Source organism: Trichomycterus rosablanca, chromosome 1, assembly GCF_030014385.1.
Source record: "Trichomycterus rosablanca isolate fTriRos1 chromosome 1, fTriRos1.hap1, whole genome shotgun sequence".
NCBI lineage: Eukaryota > Metazoa > Chordata > Actinopteri > Siluriformes > Trichomycteridae > Trichomycterus > Trichomycterus rosablanca.
The window spans coordinates 75,214,270-75,235,034 of NC_085988.1; the positions used below are offsets into that span (position 1 = coordinate 75,214,270).

General features: G+C 38.7%; 1 protein-coding gene across 3 annotated transcripts in view; it reads right to left on the reverse strand.

Annotated features, from left to right (window-relative positions):
• dgki (diacylglycerol kinase, iota) overlaps nucleotides 1-20,765 on the reverse strand; it is a 143,181-nt gene that overhangs the window by 50,622 nt on the left and 71,794 nt on the right. For all 3 annotated transcript variants that reach the window (XM_062996421.1, XM_062996420.1, XM_062996422.1), the window contains exons 7-14: nucleotides 18,343-18,411; nucleotides 18,128-18,244; nucleotides 14,694-14,768; nucleotides 14,344-14,439; nucleotides 13,780-13,862; nucleotides 9,592-9,652; nucleotides 7,970-8,083; nucleotides 2,029-2,154 (exon numbers count right to left, since the gene is read on the reverse strand). In XM_062996421.1, coding sequence (XP_062852491.1) covers nucleotides 2,029-2,154; nucleotides 7,970-8,083; nucleotides 9,592-9,652; nucleotides 13,780-13,862; nucleotides 14,344-14,439; nucleotides 14,694-14,768; nucleotides 18,128-18,244; nucleotides 18,343-18,411 — 741 coding nt within the window. The remainder of the gene's footprint in view (nucleotides 1-2,028; nucleotides 2,155-7,969; nucleotides 8,084-9,591; nucleotides 9,653-13,779; nucleotides 13,863-14,343; nucleotides 14,440-14,693; nucleotides 14,769-18,127; nucleotides 18,245-18,342; nucleotides 18,412-20,765) is intronic.

A 20,765-nucleotide genomic window follows, 5' to 3' on the forward strand; every position in this document is an offset into this window, starting at 1 on the left:
CTTAGTTGGCCTCCTGTTGCATACAAATTCCGAAACGTATACATTTGAGTCAAGTCCAGGGTTTCCAAGTTGCTACTACAGCTAAGTCAGGGCGTCCTAATAAAATCCGTTGTTAAGTCGTTAAGCTGCTACATAAGTCAAGTTTAAGGTTTCCAAACTGTTACTAAATTCAGCTTTAGTGTCTCATACAGTTCTGAGCAACATTATTGACACCCTGGATGTTTTTTTTTTATTTTCTCCCGATTTTAGCCCACCCAATTTTTACCCAATTGCGTTATGCTTCTTCTCTACTGGAGCTGACCCCCGCCCCGACTGAGGACAGCAAACTGACACATGCCCCCTTCAACACGTATGAAGTACCGGACTGCATTTTTTCACCTGCACGAGTCGAGTTCATATGCGATCAGCCTTGTGCACGGAGAGCCACACCCTGATCACCATTATTCCTCCACTCTGAGCAGACACCATCAATCAGTCAATTGCATCAGTTATAGATATCTATCTATCTATCTATCTATCTATCTATCTATCTATCTATCTATCTATCTATCTATCTATCTAATATGATATTATTATTATTATATTTTAATAGCATGTCTTGATAAATTCAACAAAAAGGTTGACTAGTCGACATACATGTAGTCATTTAAAAAAGAAATAAAGAGAAAACATAGTATATGACAAGAATTAAATGGCATCTGTTTTTGTGGCCATGTTTTTGTGTACCCGTCTACTCGAAGTTTCTTTCAGCCCTCCACTGCAATTCTCTTAAGCTCTTGAATGGTTGCAGGGTTCCTCTTAAAAAGATAAGGACTTAAAACAGTCCATTCTTCCTTCTTAACCATTCATGTGTACTTTTGTGTGGCAGAAAAGCAGCACCACAACATTATGGATCCTCCATATTTCAGTGTAGGTAGGCTGCACTTTTCTTTATAGGCTTCATGCAGTCGTCTATAAACATAATGCTGGTATGCACTGTCCAAGAGCTCTAGTTTTGTCTTATTTGTCCATAGGACATTTTCACAGAAGGATTGTGGTTTGTCTATGTAGCTTTTGGCAATGTTGAGTCGCTATGGTTTAAAACAATCCCTCCAGATTAGTCTCCAGCTCAGCCTAAAGTTCTTTGGATGTTGTACATGGTTTCTTTGCCATGTTTTAAACAACCTTTTGTAGGGTTCTCTCATTAATTCCTCTCCTTCCACCACTTTCTGGAAGGTTCTTCACTGGTTCATGAGTAGCAAACAATTCGAACAATTGAAGTCGGGACGCCAAGGTCTTTAGAGACAGTCATGTACCATTTAGATTGTTTGTGCTTGGTGATAATATAATTTCTGTTCTGCTCAGATAGCTTTCTTGTCTTGCCATTGTGAACAAGTAACAGTGAATACAACTGACCTTTTTAAGGCACCAAAGCCACCATTTAAAGGCTAATTAAAGTCATGTGAGCACTGACAAAGTGGGAAGAGGTGAGTGTAGTTTTGAATTAAAAGGTTAATCTGATTCAGTCCTTTGTCCTGGCATTGTTTTTAATTTTGTATATTTTCTATGCCAAGTTTTTCTTTTCTACTTTTTTTTGTTACACAGCCAACATAATTTTCAGGGGTGCCAGTAAAATGGACCACAACTGTAGCTGGATCTCCAGTAAAGCCCAATGTTCTTAAGCTGTAACACAAGTCCAAGGTTCCTAAAATGCTACTGAGGTCAAGCCAAGTTTCCTAGGCTGCTATTTAAGTTCAAATATCTTTAAGCTGGAACTCAGGTCAAATGTATTGTCCTTAAGATTCCACACAACTCAAAGTCCATAGGTTGCTACTCAATTCAAGTTCACGGTCTATAAAAAGTCCAATCTAAGGCTCTAACCAGGTTAATTTAAATGTCCCAAAGCTGCTTCTAAAGTCAAGGTCTATATACAGTTACGCAGATCAAAGTAAGATCAGGGTTCATGAAATACTACACAAGTCCTTTCCATGGTCCCTGATATGAAGTCCAACATGCCCTGATTGCTATTCATTTAAATGTCCTTCTTACTTTTTGGGTTCCCTCCTCAGGCTGGACAGATGAGCGTTCCACTTGTAGATTCCAGCGGTCAAGCTGTACAACTGTACCATCCTCCACATGGCACAGGATCTTAGATACTGGCTCATCTGTGTAACCCTAAAGAAAGGGTTGTAAACAAAAGAGTGTATTAACAGTAAGCTTACTATACAACCCCTAGAAACCCATTACCTGTCGTTATAGTAACCTTCTGTGTTCTATCCCTAGAGGGATAAATAGAGGCTTTGAGCCTTTCAATTGAGATGATTACAGCATCTATTCTAATATACAACAAGAGAACAGCAGTGTGCCAGTTATTGCCATTATGGTGCCAATAACACTATTTTACCTGTAGCGCAAATGCAACATAAAGAGAAATAAGAAAGAGAGCAAGACTCTGGACTCGTCAAGGTCACTGTTGTGAGTTTCTAGTCAGCGCCGGCTCTAGTAGTGACAGCACACAATTAGGAATAAAGTGCTTTTATATTTAGTGGACAATCACTCAGGTAGCCATCTGTGTAATCAAGCCCACTCGACAAATCAAGACCAACTTATAAGGTCAATAAATCAAGCAAACCATTAACACAAGTGGAATAATTTTCCACTTTCCACATATCAACCCTTACAGTGGACACTACAGCATCACTTTATAGGGTTCTACCCAGTGGTCAGTAGTTGTTACTGCAACTAGAATTAATTTCAACCAAGATGGTCGATGAAATGCCAAACAAGTTTTGAATGGCAGAAATGTCTCACCAATCTTTCTAATCTAAAAGATCCTTGCAGGTTAAAAAACTATTACGACATAATCTAAGGAATAATATAATTGTTTTATTTCTTAAATATTTCACATAGGGAGTAACTTCTGAATAACCATGTGTCCCCATCATGCATCTGCAGCTATATTTCAGCCATACTGTTCCTATTGAGTCCTACTACTCCTTCAGCTTTGCTGTTTTGAAAATACTTTATTTTTAGTGACTTTTTGTTGTGTCAGTTTGTTTTTCTACATGTGAGTACACCCCTGTGCAATATCACTTCAATGTCAAATAATTCAAAATTGTATCACCTCTCAATAATTGCACTGTTTCCAAGTTGACAAGTAGAGTATTTCCTCATATAAACTTTATGAATATGAATACTTTAGAAAGACTATGTTGAAAATACATGCCTCAAAGTAGACAATCAATGCAACAAAAGTAAATACATATAGGAGTAAATACATATAGGAGTAAATACATATAGGAGTTTCTGTGACAGCTCAGAAAGTGGGAGGGACATTACATAACATCAACCTCTATGGATCGCGTCCAAGAAAAAAACCCTTGAAAAAAATCTCTCCAGATATTTGTGCAACACTGGTACCTTCCATGCTGAGTTGGATTTAGTATTTAATAATTTAAAAAGCTAAGTATTTAAAAATATTTAAAATTTAAATCTCAGTAATGAAAGGTGTACTGACGTTAGTTGCATTGAGTTCTCACTGTGGTGCCTGTATGTTTAATATAGTAAATCTAACCCATTATTTTTTTAATTTTACATAAAAGCAAATACCCTACTGTTCAACTTAGAAGTAATGCAATTACTGTAAGGTGATACAATTTTGAATTATTTGACATTTAAGTAATACTGCAGATGGGTGTACTCATGTACTGTTATATACTGTATGTCTGTATACTGTATGTATGTATGCAGTGCTGTGTGGCTGTGTGCCCTGGGTACTTTGCAAACTTTTAGAGCATGTAGGTATTCATATTTTCCATATTATTCATTCGTTTGTTGAATACATGTGTCTTTAGTATCAGATTCCAGTGATGCATGCAGACCACTAGAGTGGCCGTGTGTGTAACTTTATGAAAAAAATGTTTGTTAAAAAAAAAAAATTATAATTGCTTTTTCATGCCTTGCTAAAAATGAAAACACATAGGAAAAATCCTGACTCAGCTGACACCACAGGGTTAAAATAAAAATAAATAAATAAATAAATAAAGAAGTATATATAACTAATAGCTTAAGTAATAGCTTAGTAATAAAAAGAGAGGTATTCGTTGTAGTAGTAATAATAATAATATTAGTAATATTAGTAATAATAATGATAACTAAGTGTTAATACTAAGGGAGCAGCATTTTGAAAAAGTATTTGCCCTCATTTTGACAGCCCTGTAAGCGCATATATGTCACACTGAATTTTTTACTACTGACAAAACATATTACACTACATTTACATTTTTGGCATTTAGCAGACGCTTTTATTCAAAGCGACTTACAGTACTGTGACAGTATACAATGTAAGCAATTGAGGGTTAAGGAGAGTGGCAGTGGTGAGGCTTGAACCTGGCAACCTTCTAATTACTGGACCAGTACCTTAACCACTAGGCTACAACTGCCCTACACTAATAACATGTGCAAAATAAAACATTTTTACATATCCAACAGTACTACTGTAAAAACAATTGGTTTATTTATGCTTTGTTTAATGTGTCTTTCACATAGCTATTAATCAATTTAACTCCACTCTTCATTGCAGAACTGCACAATTAGACATATCTGTAAGTCTTTATGCATGAACTACCATAAACTGTGGAGATCAGCAGCTTAATAATGTCCTTCTGCCTTCCCACACATCACCAGCAAAGAGAGCATTAAGGAGCAAATGATTGATGTGTCAGTTCCTCTTAACTAACAGGCACCTGTCAGTGATGGCAGGTTTGGTTCAGTCCGGTTTCTGTTGGTGTATGAGAGTCTCTTTCTGGAAACTCAGCAACACTTTTTGGGCATCACAATGGAATCTACCGTGATAAGCGATCTGCCCCAGACGCTGTGTGAAGGCCCTTTTCTGGAACAGACACCATGTTTGGACTCATGCTGTGCGCAGACTGTGCTGTTAAGCATCCTGCAGATTAGGTTCTATTTTCATTTTTGCAGGTACAGGTTTATACTTGGCACCTCAGTGGCGAGGCATGATACGCCTCATTGAAAAAAAATAGTGTAAAGCATAAAATGATTGCTTCTTTATATTCATTTGTGGTGCTAGGCCTGTTTCCCTACCAAGCAAACATACCCACAAACAAATAACAGTTTGACCGTTATTGTCATGCCTTGATGTTTAATTTTTTTTAGTGTTCCCAAACATTGTTATTCATCAATAATGTATCACATCTATACAAATGACAAAATGTGATGCTACACTAATTTAACACAGCATTTTAACTGTATGTATTTACTGCAGAGAACCCCTCATCCATGAATTGTTGCTTTGTTTGCTTCGAACCACCCAACTGTATGTACCACAAATATTATCAGAAGGGTTGCAAATTAACATCAGAAGCTCGTTTTCATTACACCTTTGCTTAAAGCTTCAAGTACAGATAGAGAAGCACTACAATCACCTGTAATGGTGTTAATGGTGACACGTAACATACAGGTGCCCTCATTACACAGCTTCACAAAAATACAACAGAAAAGTATTGATAAAATACCAACATCTCCATTTTAGTGCTCATATCACATTAGGTAATAGTACATCATGATAGGAGTGTTGCTAATAATAAGATATATGAATGGGAAGATGAAATATACAGACCTGCATAAAAAGGTCCAATTTTATTATCTCTCTAAACCTCTAATAATAATAATAATAATAATAATAATCATAAATTATTATGTGATAAGCTCATTTCAAGACACCCAATGGCACTATACAATAAAAGTAAAGAAAAACTAACATCAAAATAAAAATAAGAATAAACATCTACAGACATAGGACCACTGGGTCACCCAAAAGCCAGATATAAAAGACGAGTTTTAAGACAACATGGCTGCAGTCGAACAACCACTCAACTTAAAGGTGAAACTTTTCCACAGCTTGGAGCCAGCAACACTGAATGCCCTGTCAATAAGAGTACACAGCTTAAAGGGAGGAACTCTGAGCAAATGCAAGTTAGAAAAGTGAAGAGACCAAGCTGGATAATATGACTGAAGCAGACTATCAAGATAGGAGGGTACAAGGCCATATAAAGATCTGAAAACCAGCACAAGCAATTTATACTGTATATGATACTGTACTGGGAGAGTTGGACTGATGTGCTCCCAGGATCTATTATGGGTTAAAATCCTTGCACCTGAATTTTGCACATACTGCAGCTTGTTCAGTACTTGCAGTACTTGCTTTTAACAAATGAGAGACAATGCTTACTAATATTTAAGCTCATGTCTGATTAGATTAACCAAATCAGCGAAGGAATAACCAAATGGTATTGGAATAGGATAACTAACAAGCATATGGTGAGATGTCCACATACTTTTGGCCATACAGCATAGTCTTTATCAGATCTTTGATGATAGCTGACATTATTGTATTTCAAAGTTTTGTTCAGTAATGTCATCTCTAAGGGGTGGCACGATGGTTTGGTGGGTAGCACTGTCGCCTCACAGCAAGAAGGTCCCAGGTAGAACGGTTTGGGTCCTTTCTGTGTGGAATTTGCATGTTCTTCTCATGTCTGCAAGTTTCCTCCAGGTGCTCTGGTTTGCTTCCACAGTCCAAAGACATGCAGCCAGATAATTTTGAGATACAAAAATTGCCCTTAGATGTAAGTGTGTGTGTATGTGTGCATGTCTGCCTTGCACCCATTGAGAGCTGGGATAGGCTCCAGCACCTCCCGCAATCCTGATTAGGATAAGCAGCTTACAAAGTGAGTGGGTGTCAGTTCTAAGCCAACAAAAATCACATTTTGTTTTATATTACTTGTATTACTTTAATTAAATAAAATTCAAGATTTACATTTAGAGTTAACGCATGTCCTCTGTCCTACTTTAAACATGCATTTCCACTCTGTTTGCTACCTTTACTGACTTTTATTGCTTGATTATTAATGTTAATGCAGTATTTAATGGTGCAACTATACATACACCGATCAGCCATAACATTAAAACCACCTCCTTGTTTCTACACTCACTGTCCATTTTATCAGCTCCACTTACCATATAGAAGCACTGTGTAGTTCTACAATTACTGACTTTAGACTGTATTTCTCTGCATGCTTTGTTAGCCCCCTTTCATGCTGTTCTTCAATGGTCAGGACTCTCCCAGAACCACTACAGAGCAGGTATTATTTAGGTGGTGGGACATTCTCAGCACTGCAGTGACACTGACATGGTGGTGGTGTGTTAGTGTGTGTTGTGCTGGTATGAGTGGATCAGACACAGCAGCGCTGCTAGAGTTTTTAAATACCGTGTCCACTCACTGTCCACTCTATTAGACACTCTTACCTAGTTGGTCCACCTTGTAGATGTAAAGTCAGAGACGATCGCTCATCTATTGCTGCTGTTTGAGTTGGTCATCTTCTAGACCTTCATCAGTGGTCACAAGACGCTGCCCACAGGGCGCTGTTGGCTGGATATATTTTTGGTTGGTTGACTATTTTCAGTCCAGCCGTGACAGTGAGGTGTTTAAAAACTCCAGCAGTGCTGCTGTGTCTAATCCACTCATACCTACTCTGTAGTTGTCCTGGGAGAGTTAACAAAGTATGCAGAGAAACAGATGGACTACAGTCAGTAATTACAGTAACTACAAAGTGCTTCTATATGGTAAGTGGAGTTGATAAAATGGACAGTGAGTGTAGAAACAAGGAGGTGGTTTTAATGTTATGGTTGATTGGTCTATTGCTCTACATAAACCAGCATACTGATCTTCAGCAGTAGGTTATTAGAACCTGTACTGAAACACTGTAAACCAGTCCTATTGTTAATAATTTGTCATGACAAAGTTTTCAGTTAGTACTTCAGACTAAAGAGTTTAACTTTAGCATCAGTTCCAGATGAGTGCTCACTGAAAGAGACTGCTTGTACATAGTCTATTAATAATATTTTCACTTCATGAATTTTTGATACTAAGCCTGTGCTTCCACCAGTGCAAGATCAAAAAAAGATAACTCACTCCTCCCCAGTTAAGTGTCCTGGCGAGGTCATTTCCTGTTCCAAGAGGAAGCACAGCAACAGGAGGCTGAGGGTTCATCTGTAGATCATCCAGAGCAGAGAGGATCCAGCCCACCTGCAGCCAACAAGACACAGACATATATAGAGAAAAATGCTTCATTTAGGACTGCTGTTTAAAATCATTCCTAAACATGTCATTTAAAAACATCTAAAATACACTTTATAAACCAAAGTATTTGGACACCTGATCATGAGCTTGTCGAACATCCCATTTCAAAAACAAATTGTATTAAAATAGAATGACTTCTGTGTGACCTTTTTAGCTATAACAACATCCACTCTTCTGAGAAGGCTTCTCACAAGAAATATGTCTGTAGGAATTTGTCTGCCCTCTGTCTTGCCTGTCCAAGTGACTGTTAGCAAGCTGAGATAAATCAGTCTCAATACATAATATTTTATTTTAAAGTATCTGATTACCATGTTGATGTAGGTTCAAGTAAGTGAATTTACTTTGTGGGAGCACAAACACTCAGAAATAATGCTTCCTGAATGTACTGTTTATAGAATTACTGTAAAATTGTTGTTTTTAGAATTACTGTAAAACACTGTTTTGTAAATAAACATGAATTTTGCAATGTGGAACCATATGAACCAAATAATCACCAGAGCCTGAATCAGCCTTTAAAGAGGTTTTTGTTTGTAAAAAAAATGGCAAAGCTAATATAGCACATGACAGCATTGGATTGCATAATATACAAGTACAGTATATACTACGTGTCTGTTTTTTTAGCCTAATAACTAAAACACATTCTTCTTTTGAAGAAATTATATACATGTATTATAGGTCTTCTAAAAATATGTTGGTTCAGAAATATACATACAGTACTTTAGATTATCATTTCATTTGAGATGTACAGAGTTTGGTTGCACTTTACATTACAGATCAGTATTTAGTGGGTAACATTACTACATCATTATCCATTATGGTGCCTTTATAAATAGCCACTAATAAATAGCCATGGCACATCTTTGCTGCTGAATTTTGCATGTACTGCAGCCCATTCAGTACTTGCAGTACTTGCTCTTATCAAATGAAAAACAAAGCTTACTAAAATTTAAGCTTATATCCGATTGTAAATTAGGTAGTCTACTTAAGAGAAAAAAAAAATTATTAATACAGAAATACACAAAAAAAAAATCAGGATGTACATTTGCATGTAATAATTATTCATTGGAGAAATTAACATTCTACATCTGACAGGGCTGTTTTAGCTCAATGATGAATAAACCAAATGAAATGAAATTGGATGACCAACAAGCTCATGGTGAGATGTCCACATACTTTTGGCCATATAGCATAGTTTTCTTCTGTGATGATTGCTGACATTATTTAAATCATTTTTAATGACTAATAAATAGCCATGCCACAAAAAATTGTTTTATATTATAGAACTATTGTTATTCTGAGTGTATGCATACCTATGGCCCAGCATTTTTAAGTAAACCTGTGATATTTCTTTGTTATTTTTTTTCTAACAAAGAATTTATAACTGATATAGTAAACTCCTCACAAATAGTGACAAGTGGTGAAGATCAAATCTAATTCAGAACCTTAAAACTCACCGTGCCGTCTCCTCCGCAGGCAAGGATGCGAAGATTTGGCACTTTTCTATACAATTCCAACCTATAAAAAAGTCAAATGAATAACATGAATTAAATACAGCATGCCAGAATACAATCTTCATTAACATAGAATTCACTTTTACAAACCTCAATTTCAAAAAAGCAGTGATTAGTAAAAATCCATGTTAACCTGGATGTTATCTAAGAGCCCAACTTTTTTGGGCACAAACTCACATAGATTGTATGTAATGGTTTAGAGGTAATGGACCTTGTGTTCTCTGGACCTAGTGGAAAAGGACCATCCACACAGTGCAAAGTTTAAAATCCAGGGTCTATCATGGCATGAACGAGTACTGAATGCAAAGTCTGTCATGGTATGATAATGTATTATTGCCTACAGCATGACTAACTTTATTATTGGTGACTATTAATGGTGAGAGTAAACAACACATTTCAGATCAACATACATTGATCAGTCATAACATTAAAACCACCTCCTTGTTTCTACACTCACTGTCTATTTTATCAGCTCCACTTACCATATAGAAGCACTTTGTTGTTCTACAATTACTGACTGTAGTCCATCTGTCTCTCTGCATGCTTTATTAGCCCCCTTTCATGCTGTTCTTCAATGGTCAGGACTCTCCCAGGGACACTACAGAGTAGGTATTATTTGAGTGGTGGATCATTCTCAGCACTACAGTGACACTGAAACTCCAGCAGCGCTGCTGTGTCTGATCCACTCATACCAGCACAACACTAACTAACACCACCACCATGTCAGTGTCACTGCAGTGCTGAGAATCATCCACCACCTAAATCTGTGGTGGTCCTTTGGGGGTCCTGAACATTGAAGAACAGGGTGAAAGCAGGCTAAAAGGTATGAAGAGAAATAGATGGACTACAGTCAGTAATTGTTTTGTCTTCTATATGGTAAGTGAAGCTGATAAAATGGACAGTGAGTGTAGAAACCATGAGATGGGTTTAATGTTATGGTTGATCGGTGTAGATGACACCTCCAGGTTTACTTTAACATGACAACACCAAGCCACATTCTGCATGTGTTAGAACAGCATGGCTGCAAATTTAGAGAGTGTGGGTGCTAGACTGGTCTGTCTGCAATCTAACCATGTCTACCATTGAAAACATTATGAAGCACAAATTACAACAGCAAAGCCTTTGTAAGGTTACATAGCTGCAGACTGATTTTGGATAAATTGTCGTATTTAGTCCCCAAACAATTTATATGAATATGAAAACATAAAATCAGCAGGTAAAAAATATAAATTCAAAAGATCACAATAAAAAAATCAGAATTGAATTAACATTCTGTTTAAAAAAAAATAATACATTAAATTGCATTTTAAATACATTGTGTTTTTCACAGTTCAACCCTTTTTTTCAGTTTCATGTTTTTGTTTTTTTATTTTATTTATTTATTTATTTTTAATTTATGCATTTTTTTCCATTTCTCCCAATTTAGCGTAGTCAATTTGTCTTCTGCTGCTGGGGGATCCATGATTGCAGTCGAGGTGGGTATATTGCCTCTCACGCCTCCTCCTACCCGTGTGCAGCGTTTGAAGACCCCACCTACATAGTCCGGTCATCCCGCTTTAGCAGAAACGTGTCTGCTGCAGGCACTGCCAATTATGCCCGCTAGATGGCGCCCAGCCGACCGGTGGGAACGCCGAGTTGCAAACCGAGGAGTTCAGAATCTGGGCGCTGATGTGCTAGCGGAATATCCCGCTGCGTCACCTGGGCGCCTGTGTTTTTTTAATGAAAAAAAACGTTGTCCTTTTGACTTTGTATGAATGTACATTTTCAAAAAAGTTTATAAAGAAAAACAACAAACACTAAATTTTAAATTGCTGCTTCACATTTTATTTTGCATTTTACATGCTATTCTGAGTCTGGTGTCTCTGTTTAAATAGAACCAGGCAGATCAGTGTGTTGGGATTTGCTCTTAACTAAAGCTCAGTAAAAGATGAGTGTGTTGGCACGGCGGCTTTAATGACAGTTCTGTCAGACGAAGCTCAGCAGTGGCACCACCAGCTGGGTTCTGCCCTCTTTGACTGCCACTTTCTTTATCCATTTTTTTCTCTCTGTCCTACACTGACCCACTCTTTCAGTGGATTTTCATCAATTCAAACAAATTCATTAATTTTGCAGATTGTTCTAATCTATAATATTTCTATTGTTCTGCATGTTGCACATAATTCCCATGCACCCATAATTTTCAGTGTTTTTGTAAATGTGCTCTGTCTAACAAGTAGTGAGTGTCAGTGAGAGTAATCATATTTAAGCTGGACTGACATAAATGAAACATCTTTGTCTACTGTATGTTTTTCTGAACAAAAATATATATTGTGGCGACCGGTTGGCTCGACGTTATAGTAAGGCAGGGAGCCATTTCCCCTGTGTGCGTCATCGGCCGTGGGAGCACGGTATCCCATGATACGGTAGAGAAAATATGGGAAACTAGAGATAACTATGACAGTGGGTAGCATTGTTGCCTTACAGCAATAAGGTCCTGTGTTCGATTCCCAAGTGGAAATTGTGGGTTCTTGGTCATAGAAACTTATGGTGATCAGGGATGTTGGGTTGCTGTCATTCTGTCTTTCTTGTCCGATCACTCTGGTTTGATGACGGTGGGGGAGGTGGGCGCTGATGTCCTATGAAAGCCTTCATGACCATGTTACTTACTCGCTCTCCCTTTTAGTTATGCTGTAATAATTAGGGGTGCCGGAGTCTTAAGCTACTCTTTGTAAAACTGACATTTTACTTTTAACGACTTCACATTTTAACTACATCTTCTGTTGTTTTACCCCAAGGTGGTTCTGACAGAAACCTGTTTATCCTCTCAAGGTTACAGACTGCAGGTCAGGGCCGGCCCCCAGATAAGTAGTGTTTACCTTTAGTCTTAGTAACTCCATGTGTGTGCAGGCATATCAGTATAACAACCTGTTTATTACTCCGCTGTTCGAGTAGCGCAGTGGGCAGAGTGCATCTCACATATTTTTCCGCCCTAAGTTCGAATCTGGCTTAGGGCAAAACTAAAGCAACAGAAGCAGGGCCGGCGCTATGGGGGCGCTGGAGTGGGCATTGCCCCCCCAGATTTTCTCACTGCCCCCCCAAGCAACGCAGTCAAGAACCGGGGCTGCTGCAGGTCGAGACTTCAGTGCCAACAATGCTGCTCTTACTAGACGGGATGGGAACCTGGCGTGTTTGCACTAAAAATGTCCAGAACTTACAACAGACTTTATCACAGACTGGACTAAACAATGAAGAACTCCAATTATAATTTTTTGCTAGTTATAACTTTCACTTTCAATTTTATGTTTGTACGATTTGTGTAAATCCTATTTATTTAAAGTATCCTCCAGGCCACCCAAAGAGGACGGGGGTCCCTGCTGAGTCTAGTTCCGCCCTAGGCTTGCTCAATAGGGGTTTTTGGTCTGTTGGTCCTGGATTCTGTAAAGTTGCTTTGAGACAATGTCCATTGTAAAAAGCACTATATAAATAAATTTGACTTGACTTGACCGCTAAAGCTCGTTTCTGTGTGGAGTTTGCATGTTCTCCTCATCCTCCGGGTGCTCCGAATTCCTTCAATCCAAAAACAGTCCAATAACATGCAGTGAGGTTAAGACATGGAGACACTAAAACTGCCCTAGGTGTAAATGTGTGTGTCTGTTTGCCCTGTACACACTGCAACACTGAATAGGATAAATCAGTGGTAAACCAGACAATGAATAATGTTTAAAGTAAAAAAAAATCAAAGTAACCAATGTCTGCCCTTTTCTTTTAATTTGTCACACATCTACGTTTAAATTGTGCTATAACTCTGCTTTTTAACAAATGGCTAAACTCAGTGCTCTAAACTCGATTTTTTTGCTCTCTCTCTTCTTTTGATTAAGCTCCTCTGTTAGCTCTGAACAAACAGCAGAGCCCTGGTGAGCACTGCCAACCGCCTCACTGACCACAGGAACACAGCTTAATTAGGAGACAAAGTGACAGCTGGACAAATGGCAGCAAAGTGACAAGATAGTTTGGGAGCACTGAACCCTCTATTAAAAACAACACTGCATAGATACAGCAGGCACATAAACAGTGAGTTCAAAAGACTGTAATTGTGTGTGAAGGTGCATACAAGGCAACACAGCGTGATTCTGGCACAGAGAGAGAACTTACGCTTCTCTAGGTCCACCCTGGGAAAGATCAAACACCTGCCGAGGATTCAGAATCCACATGAACATCTGCAGCAGCTTGGTCCCCTGAAAATGAGAGGAAATGGGCTTGTTAAAATAATCTCTACCAATTTCATTCAATTTATTTCATACCATAATGCAAGGCATCAACTTAAAGCACTGGCACTATTGGGCATGGCAGACATATACTTGGTACTGTGGTAAACATTAATGAAGAGTGGGATAACTGTGAAAAGAGGTGGGGTTTGAATTAATATATTAATTGTTCAAGTATTCATTGGGAAGGTCAGACTCCCCCATTCCCTCCATCCCATAATTCTACTCGTGGTTGGGTGGCTGAGCAAAGCCCTTAACTCTTAATTGCTTGAATTGTATTTAGCCACAATTGTACGTCACTTTGAAGAAAATAATCCACTTAAGTCATAAGTGTAAATTTAAAAATAAAAGAAAAATTATGGAAGAGAGATTACACAGACATCAAAGGACATGGAGGTTTTTACTGCTTGGCCTGACATAAGAGTGAACCAGAAACTAAAAGTATTCCCACCTGATTGCCTCCACTCTTAGGGTTAACAAACACCAGCACCGGCTTCATTAATGGTGAAGGCACAGGCTTCAGCATAAATGGACGCCATTTTGACTCCTGCAAAAAGTCAACAAATGATATACAAACACATACATACACAGACACACGTATAAACATGCTGTAGCTGCAGTAAGCTGTTTGAACAGATGCATTAGAGTAGGAGTTAGGGGAAGGGAAACTTAGACAGACACCAATCGCGTTAATCTTTTCCATCCCACCTTCAAAGGTCTTAAAAGTGCCCAGAAATAAAGTATTTCACCAGTTCATCACTGACAGAAACGTCAGTGAAGAGAGACGTAGTGGCTACTCACATCCGTGCCCTTTTTGCTTGTCCTTCGTTTGAATGAGGTCCGTTTTTTCCTTCGTGTGGAGTTTTTGAACGAGCTCTAAGAGACAGGAGAGAGACGGGACTCAAGTCTAAAAACACGTTCATTCAGACCAGCTAAAGCCAACATTACTGGGAGAGGAGACACATGACCTTTAATGCTGTCCTGTTTAGCAGCTAAATAAAGAAACATAATCAGATTCGTTAGCTACCGGGAAAGGATGTTCTGCAAAAAAAAAAAGGAATTCCATGGAAATCACATCCAGTCCCAGTGATACAGGCTGATACCACTTCACACTACTGAGGAACTTCTAACAAAAATCAGTCTTTACTGTACATGCACTAAACCCTCTCCAAAAATTTGGATCATCATTATATTATTTTGCCATTTCCTTGAGTTTGAAAGGCTTCCCTTCTATTAACCCCTGAATTGAAAGGGACAGTAAACTGTCGCTTAACAAAACACTGCCCGGTGCCCTTGCAAATCCACCAATCATTTTACATCTACATTTATAGCATTTAGCAGACACTCTTATCCAGAGCAACTTACAGAAGTGCTTTCATAGTAAACTTTCCCCACTCTAGTTAAAATAAACAACAGTCCAAGAACACAAATCTGCTGAAACCCTGTTTTTTTTTATGGAAATAAGAAATAAATAAGAGGGTTAGTAAGTACATGTTAGTTCTCAGCTTAAGTAGCTATAGAAAGAAGTTCTGGTGGCTAAAAGTGGCCTAATACCCTGTCATAACCTTTTATGTCAGTTTTTTCCTTTCATTTGGCACCTGTTCTTGACTGACATGTGTCAATACAACCTCAGACTGAACAGTCAGACTGGAATTTATGACACGATTAAGTCTATACAGCTCAAGACTTGTCATGTTTTAAAGCCAGAACAAATGAATCTCGTGTGAGGTGCCAGTTCAGGAGCGTGACCTGTTCAGACTAGTGACATGCACTCAGTTGCCCTTTTTTTTAGGAACATCTGTCTACCTTGTACCTACAGTCACGTGCCTTTTATTAATAACCTAACAGTCATAGATCACTGACATTTACAAACATTTAGATTTGTTTGTACAGTGTGTCAGCCTCAAAAGAGACCACAGTTCATCCAAGACCACAGTTAACAAAGTGGCCAAAAGTATGTGGACGCACAGCCATGGACTTGTTGGCCTTGTTGGAGTCTACTATGGCAATACTATCTGAATTTAATGATTTCCCTTTACCATTTGTCCTGTCTTTTTGTGGAAGCTCTTTTACAAGATCCAGTAAAAAGACCATTTGTGTGATGAGGCAGGGATGTAAGATATAATCGACTGATTTTTATTTTTTATTTAAAGAGACTAGCTGGGGGCCGCTCAGGTGGCGCAGCGGTAAAAACACGTGCTGGAACCAGAGCTGGGATCTCGAATACATCATATCGAATCTCAGCTCTGCCTACCGGCTAAGGCTCTCTCTCTCATGACTGGTGCAATTACGACCTCTGCTGGCTGACTGATGGCGCCTGCACAGAGATGAGAAAAGAGTGCTCTCAGGGTGTGTCCTCTCCGTACACAACGCTGAGCTGCACTGCACTCGTCAAAATGCAGGTGATTAAATGCATATGGCATGCTGCCCACATGTCGGAGGGGGCATGGGTTAGCTTCGTTCTCCTCAATCAGAGCAGGGAGAGGCATTGGTGGAGAGAAAGCATGATGCAATCGGGCAATTGGACACGCTAAAAGGGAGAAAAAGGGGAGAAAAATGCATAAAGACAATATAAAAAAAGAGACTAGCTGGTAGTAGGGCTATAATGACTAACTGTATACGAATACAAATACCTTTATTGTCACTGTACAAGTAAAACGAGATTCAGTATACTGACAAAGTGGATCTACACTGCAGACAAAAGAGTGTAAGTACATGTTGGGTGTACACAATAAACTGGCAACTAAATGTAGGTAACAGTGTAAAAAAATATACACACTTAATGAGTCAATGAGAACTCAGCACTTCTAATTCTAATGTCATTGTAGTCATGAGGGCACAGGGCAGTTTTTGATCAATTCCACATTCTTTGATGAAACAGATAAATTTATGTTAATATGAGCCAGAAAGCAACAAATTTCTCAAACAGGGAGCATGTAATGGTAAAGACTGTGACACATATAAATCCTGATGGTTATGATCTTTCAAACAGCAGCACATTAAGCCTGAAGACAGTAGCACCAAGTGCAAATGTCAAGATCATGCATTCAGGTGTTAATTCTCATTACAGTAACACATATACACCGATCAGCCATCACATTAAAACCACCTCCTTGTTTCTACACTCACTGTCCATTTTATCAGCTCCACTTACCATATAGAAGCACTTTGTAGTTCTACAATTACTGACTGTAGTCCATCTGTTTCTCTGCATGCTTTATTAGCCCCCTTTCATGCTGTTCTTCAGTGGTCAGGACTCTCCCAGGACCACTACAGAGCAGGTATTATTTGGGTGGTGGATCATTCTCAGCACTGCAGTGACACTGACATGGTGGTGGTGTGCTAGTGTGTGTTATGCTGGTATGAGTGGATCAGACACAGCAATGCTGATGGAGTTTTTAAACACCTCACTGTCACTACTGAGAATAGTCCACCAACCAAAAATATCCAGCCAACAGCGCCCAGTGGGCAGCGTCCTGTGACCACTGATTAAGGTCTAGAAGATGACCAACTCAAACAGCAGCAATACATGAGCAATCGACTCTGACTTTACATCTACAAGGTGGACCAACTAGGTAGGAGTGTCTAATAGAGTGGACAGTGAGTGGACACGGTATTTAAAAACTCCAGCAGCGCTGCTGTGTCTGATCCACTCATACCAGCACAACACACACTAACACACCACCACCATGTCAGTGTCACTGCAGTGCTGAGAATGATCCACCACCTAAATAATATCTGCTCTGGGGTGGTCCTGTGGGGGTCCTGACCATTGAAGAACAGGGTGAAAGCAAGCTAAAACAGTATGTAGAGAAACAGATGAACTACAGTCAGTATTTGTAGAACTTCAAAACGCTTCTTCATAGTAAGTGGAGCTGCTAAAATGGACAGTGAGTGTAGAAACAAGGAGGTGGTTTTAATGTTATGGCTGATCGATGTTCAAAACCACTTGAGTCAGTCTTACTTTAAAGTCATTCACACATCCAGTAATCATCCTTTAATTATTAGATTTAAAGATACATTGTGTCTCTGTACAGTAAAGTGTAACTGATACAAAATTATTTTTATTTTAAGTGGTGGATTCTAAAGCAGATATTAATAATATACATGTAAATTTATAACATTTAATAATAATATAAGTAATAAATATAATACTATTTGAAATGACAGGTTTAGAGACACTTTACACACACACACACACACACTTCAGCAAGGTAGCTCATCGTCTGGTGTACCTGCGGTTTCCTGACTTTAATAATCCAGGAGGGAGGTACAATGACCCCGGCGTGAGCACCAAGTGTACAAGGTTCCTCGATCTGTTGCAGCATGAAACACGTCACCTTGTTGTGGAACTGAAAACAGAGCATCGTGTACAAGTACAGTCAACACCCTGTATACACAAGTCACTGAGAGTACACTGGAGTCACTTTCTACCTAAAACTACACTCACAGCCTGCTTGCACCACGAGCAGCTAATAGCAATGATCTCCTTACTGTGGAAGAACTTCTGCTGGAAACTCTGAAAAACACAGATTAATAAAACATCTTAATAGAAAAATTGAGAAATTGTTGCCAGATATTCAATAGTTAAAAGAAAAATAGAGAGAGCTGAGTGTACCAAGTGAACATGGGATTTAACTATAGAACTGAAAAAAGACAGAAATAATTAATAAAATACATAGTGTGTAAGTCTAGCATTGATAGCGCAATGATTATGCCATAATTAGACATACTATTTAGTACACTAGGTGCAGTTCTTTTGAGGTCCAGCCCTAACCCTACGTTCAGACCGACAGTGGTTTTTCGCCATGTGTTCACAGCGGACGCGCTTGTGGGCGTTTGGTTGCCATGGTTTAACTGACATCAAGCAAAAAAAAGAAAACAAATGCCATGGCGATACAGTGTACTTTACTGGCTAGTATCTACAGAGCAAATCAGATTCCTTCCCACACAGATTTTACCACAAAGCATGTGTTACCGCTAAAAATACAACCCCAAATCAGAAAAATTGCAATTATTTAATTGCAGACAGGATGTACCTATGTTTTATGTCTATATTTTATGTTTTATCTGGTCAACTTCATTTCATTCATTAATAAACATCCATTCCTGCATTTCAGGCCTGCAAAACATTCCAAAAAAAGTTGGGACAGTAAAGCATTTACCACTCTGTAATGTTGCTATTCCTTTTCACCACACTTAAAAGACGTTTTGGCACCAAGGATACCAAGTGATTTAGTGTTTCAGCTTTTATTTTGTCTCATTCTTCCTGCAAACACGTCTTAAGATGTCTAACAGTAAGGGGTCGTCGTTCTCGCATTTCCGTTTTAAAATTCTCCACACATTCTCTATTGGGGACAGGTCAGGACTACAGGCAGGCCAGTCCAGTACCCGTACCCTCTTCTTCTGCAGCCATGCCTTTGTAATGTGTGCAGCATGTGGTTTTGCATCGTCTTGTTGAAAAACGCATGAACGTCCCTGGAAAAGATGATGTCTTGAAGGCAGCACATGTTGCTCTAAGGATGTTTGATTGTGGTTATATCAGCTATTGCTGAGTGGTGGTTCTTGATGCAGTGCCGTCTGAGAGATTGAAGATCACGGACGTTTAGCTTAAGCTTGCACCCTTGGACTTTACACACTGAAATTCCTCCCGATTCCTTAAATCGTTTAATTATATTATGCACTGTAGATGGAGAAATATGCAAATCCCCTCCAATCTTTCTTTGAGGTACATTGTTTTTAAACATTTCAATAATTTTCTCTTGCATTTGTTGACAAACTGGAGATCCTCTGATCATCTTTGCTCATCAAAGACTTTCCTGGATGCTGCTTTTGTACCAAAACACGATTACAATCACCTGTTTGGAATCACATCATTATTTAGTTTTTTCACCTCATTACTAGCCCTAAATTGTCCCCGTCCCAACTTTTTTTGGAATGTGTTGCAGGTCTGACATACAGGAATGGAGGTTTATTAACAAATGAAATGAAGCTGAGCAGACAAAACATGAAATATCTTGGGTTTAAACTGTCTGCAATCAAATAAAAGTCAAAGTAAATGTAAGAAACACTGCATTTTTATTTTATTTGCATTTTCCATACTGTCCCAACTTTTTCTGATTTGGGGTTGTAATAATCCTGGAGGGAAATCACTTGTTTATAAAATTCATAGACGGGTTTCTTCTCCATCTCTAGTAGGAACTATTTCTTTAGGAACCAAAAACAGAGTGTACCACTTCACGGTGGTATAAGCTGAAATGTGGACTCATTTTATACAAGACTTTCAGATTGTATTTACTGATGTAGCAGCAGACTGTTTTATGTGACAACAGATTTTCCGAAATAATACTAAGCTATGTGGCAATAATAACTAGAGGAGTCTGATGGTTTATTATGCAGTGTCAGCTGAGAGCTTGAAGGTCACACACATTCAACAGAGGTTTCTGGCCTTGCCCTACACAGAAGTTTTCTCTAGATTTCTTAAATCTTTTCACAATGTTATGAATAGTAGATGGTGAAAGACCTAGATTATTTGCAATCTTGCATTAAGAATACAGAGATAATGTGTGTACCGCTCTGCTCAATGCTCTGCTCAAAGTTCCTACTGGTAATCACCACTTTGCTTTCCTACTTTCCACAGAGTTAAACTTTGCTCAACTTTATACGCCACTGACTCTGCCCACATTTGCTCTGCCTCCTGTCCCTGAAAATGAATGACAGCCCATCGCTTTTTTGTGTCCCATAGCTGTCGATCTACGTGTAGGGTGAGAAGACTTTGTTCTAATCCTCCTTTAAACCAAAATTCCCCATCAGTTTCTCTAGACTTCCACTGTTGAAGTCTGTTCCTGTGAGATTGCACTCAAACACATCCTC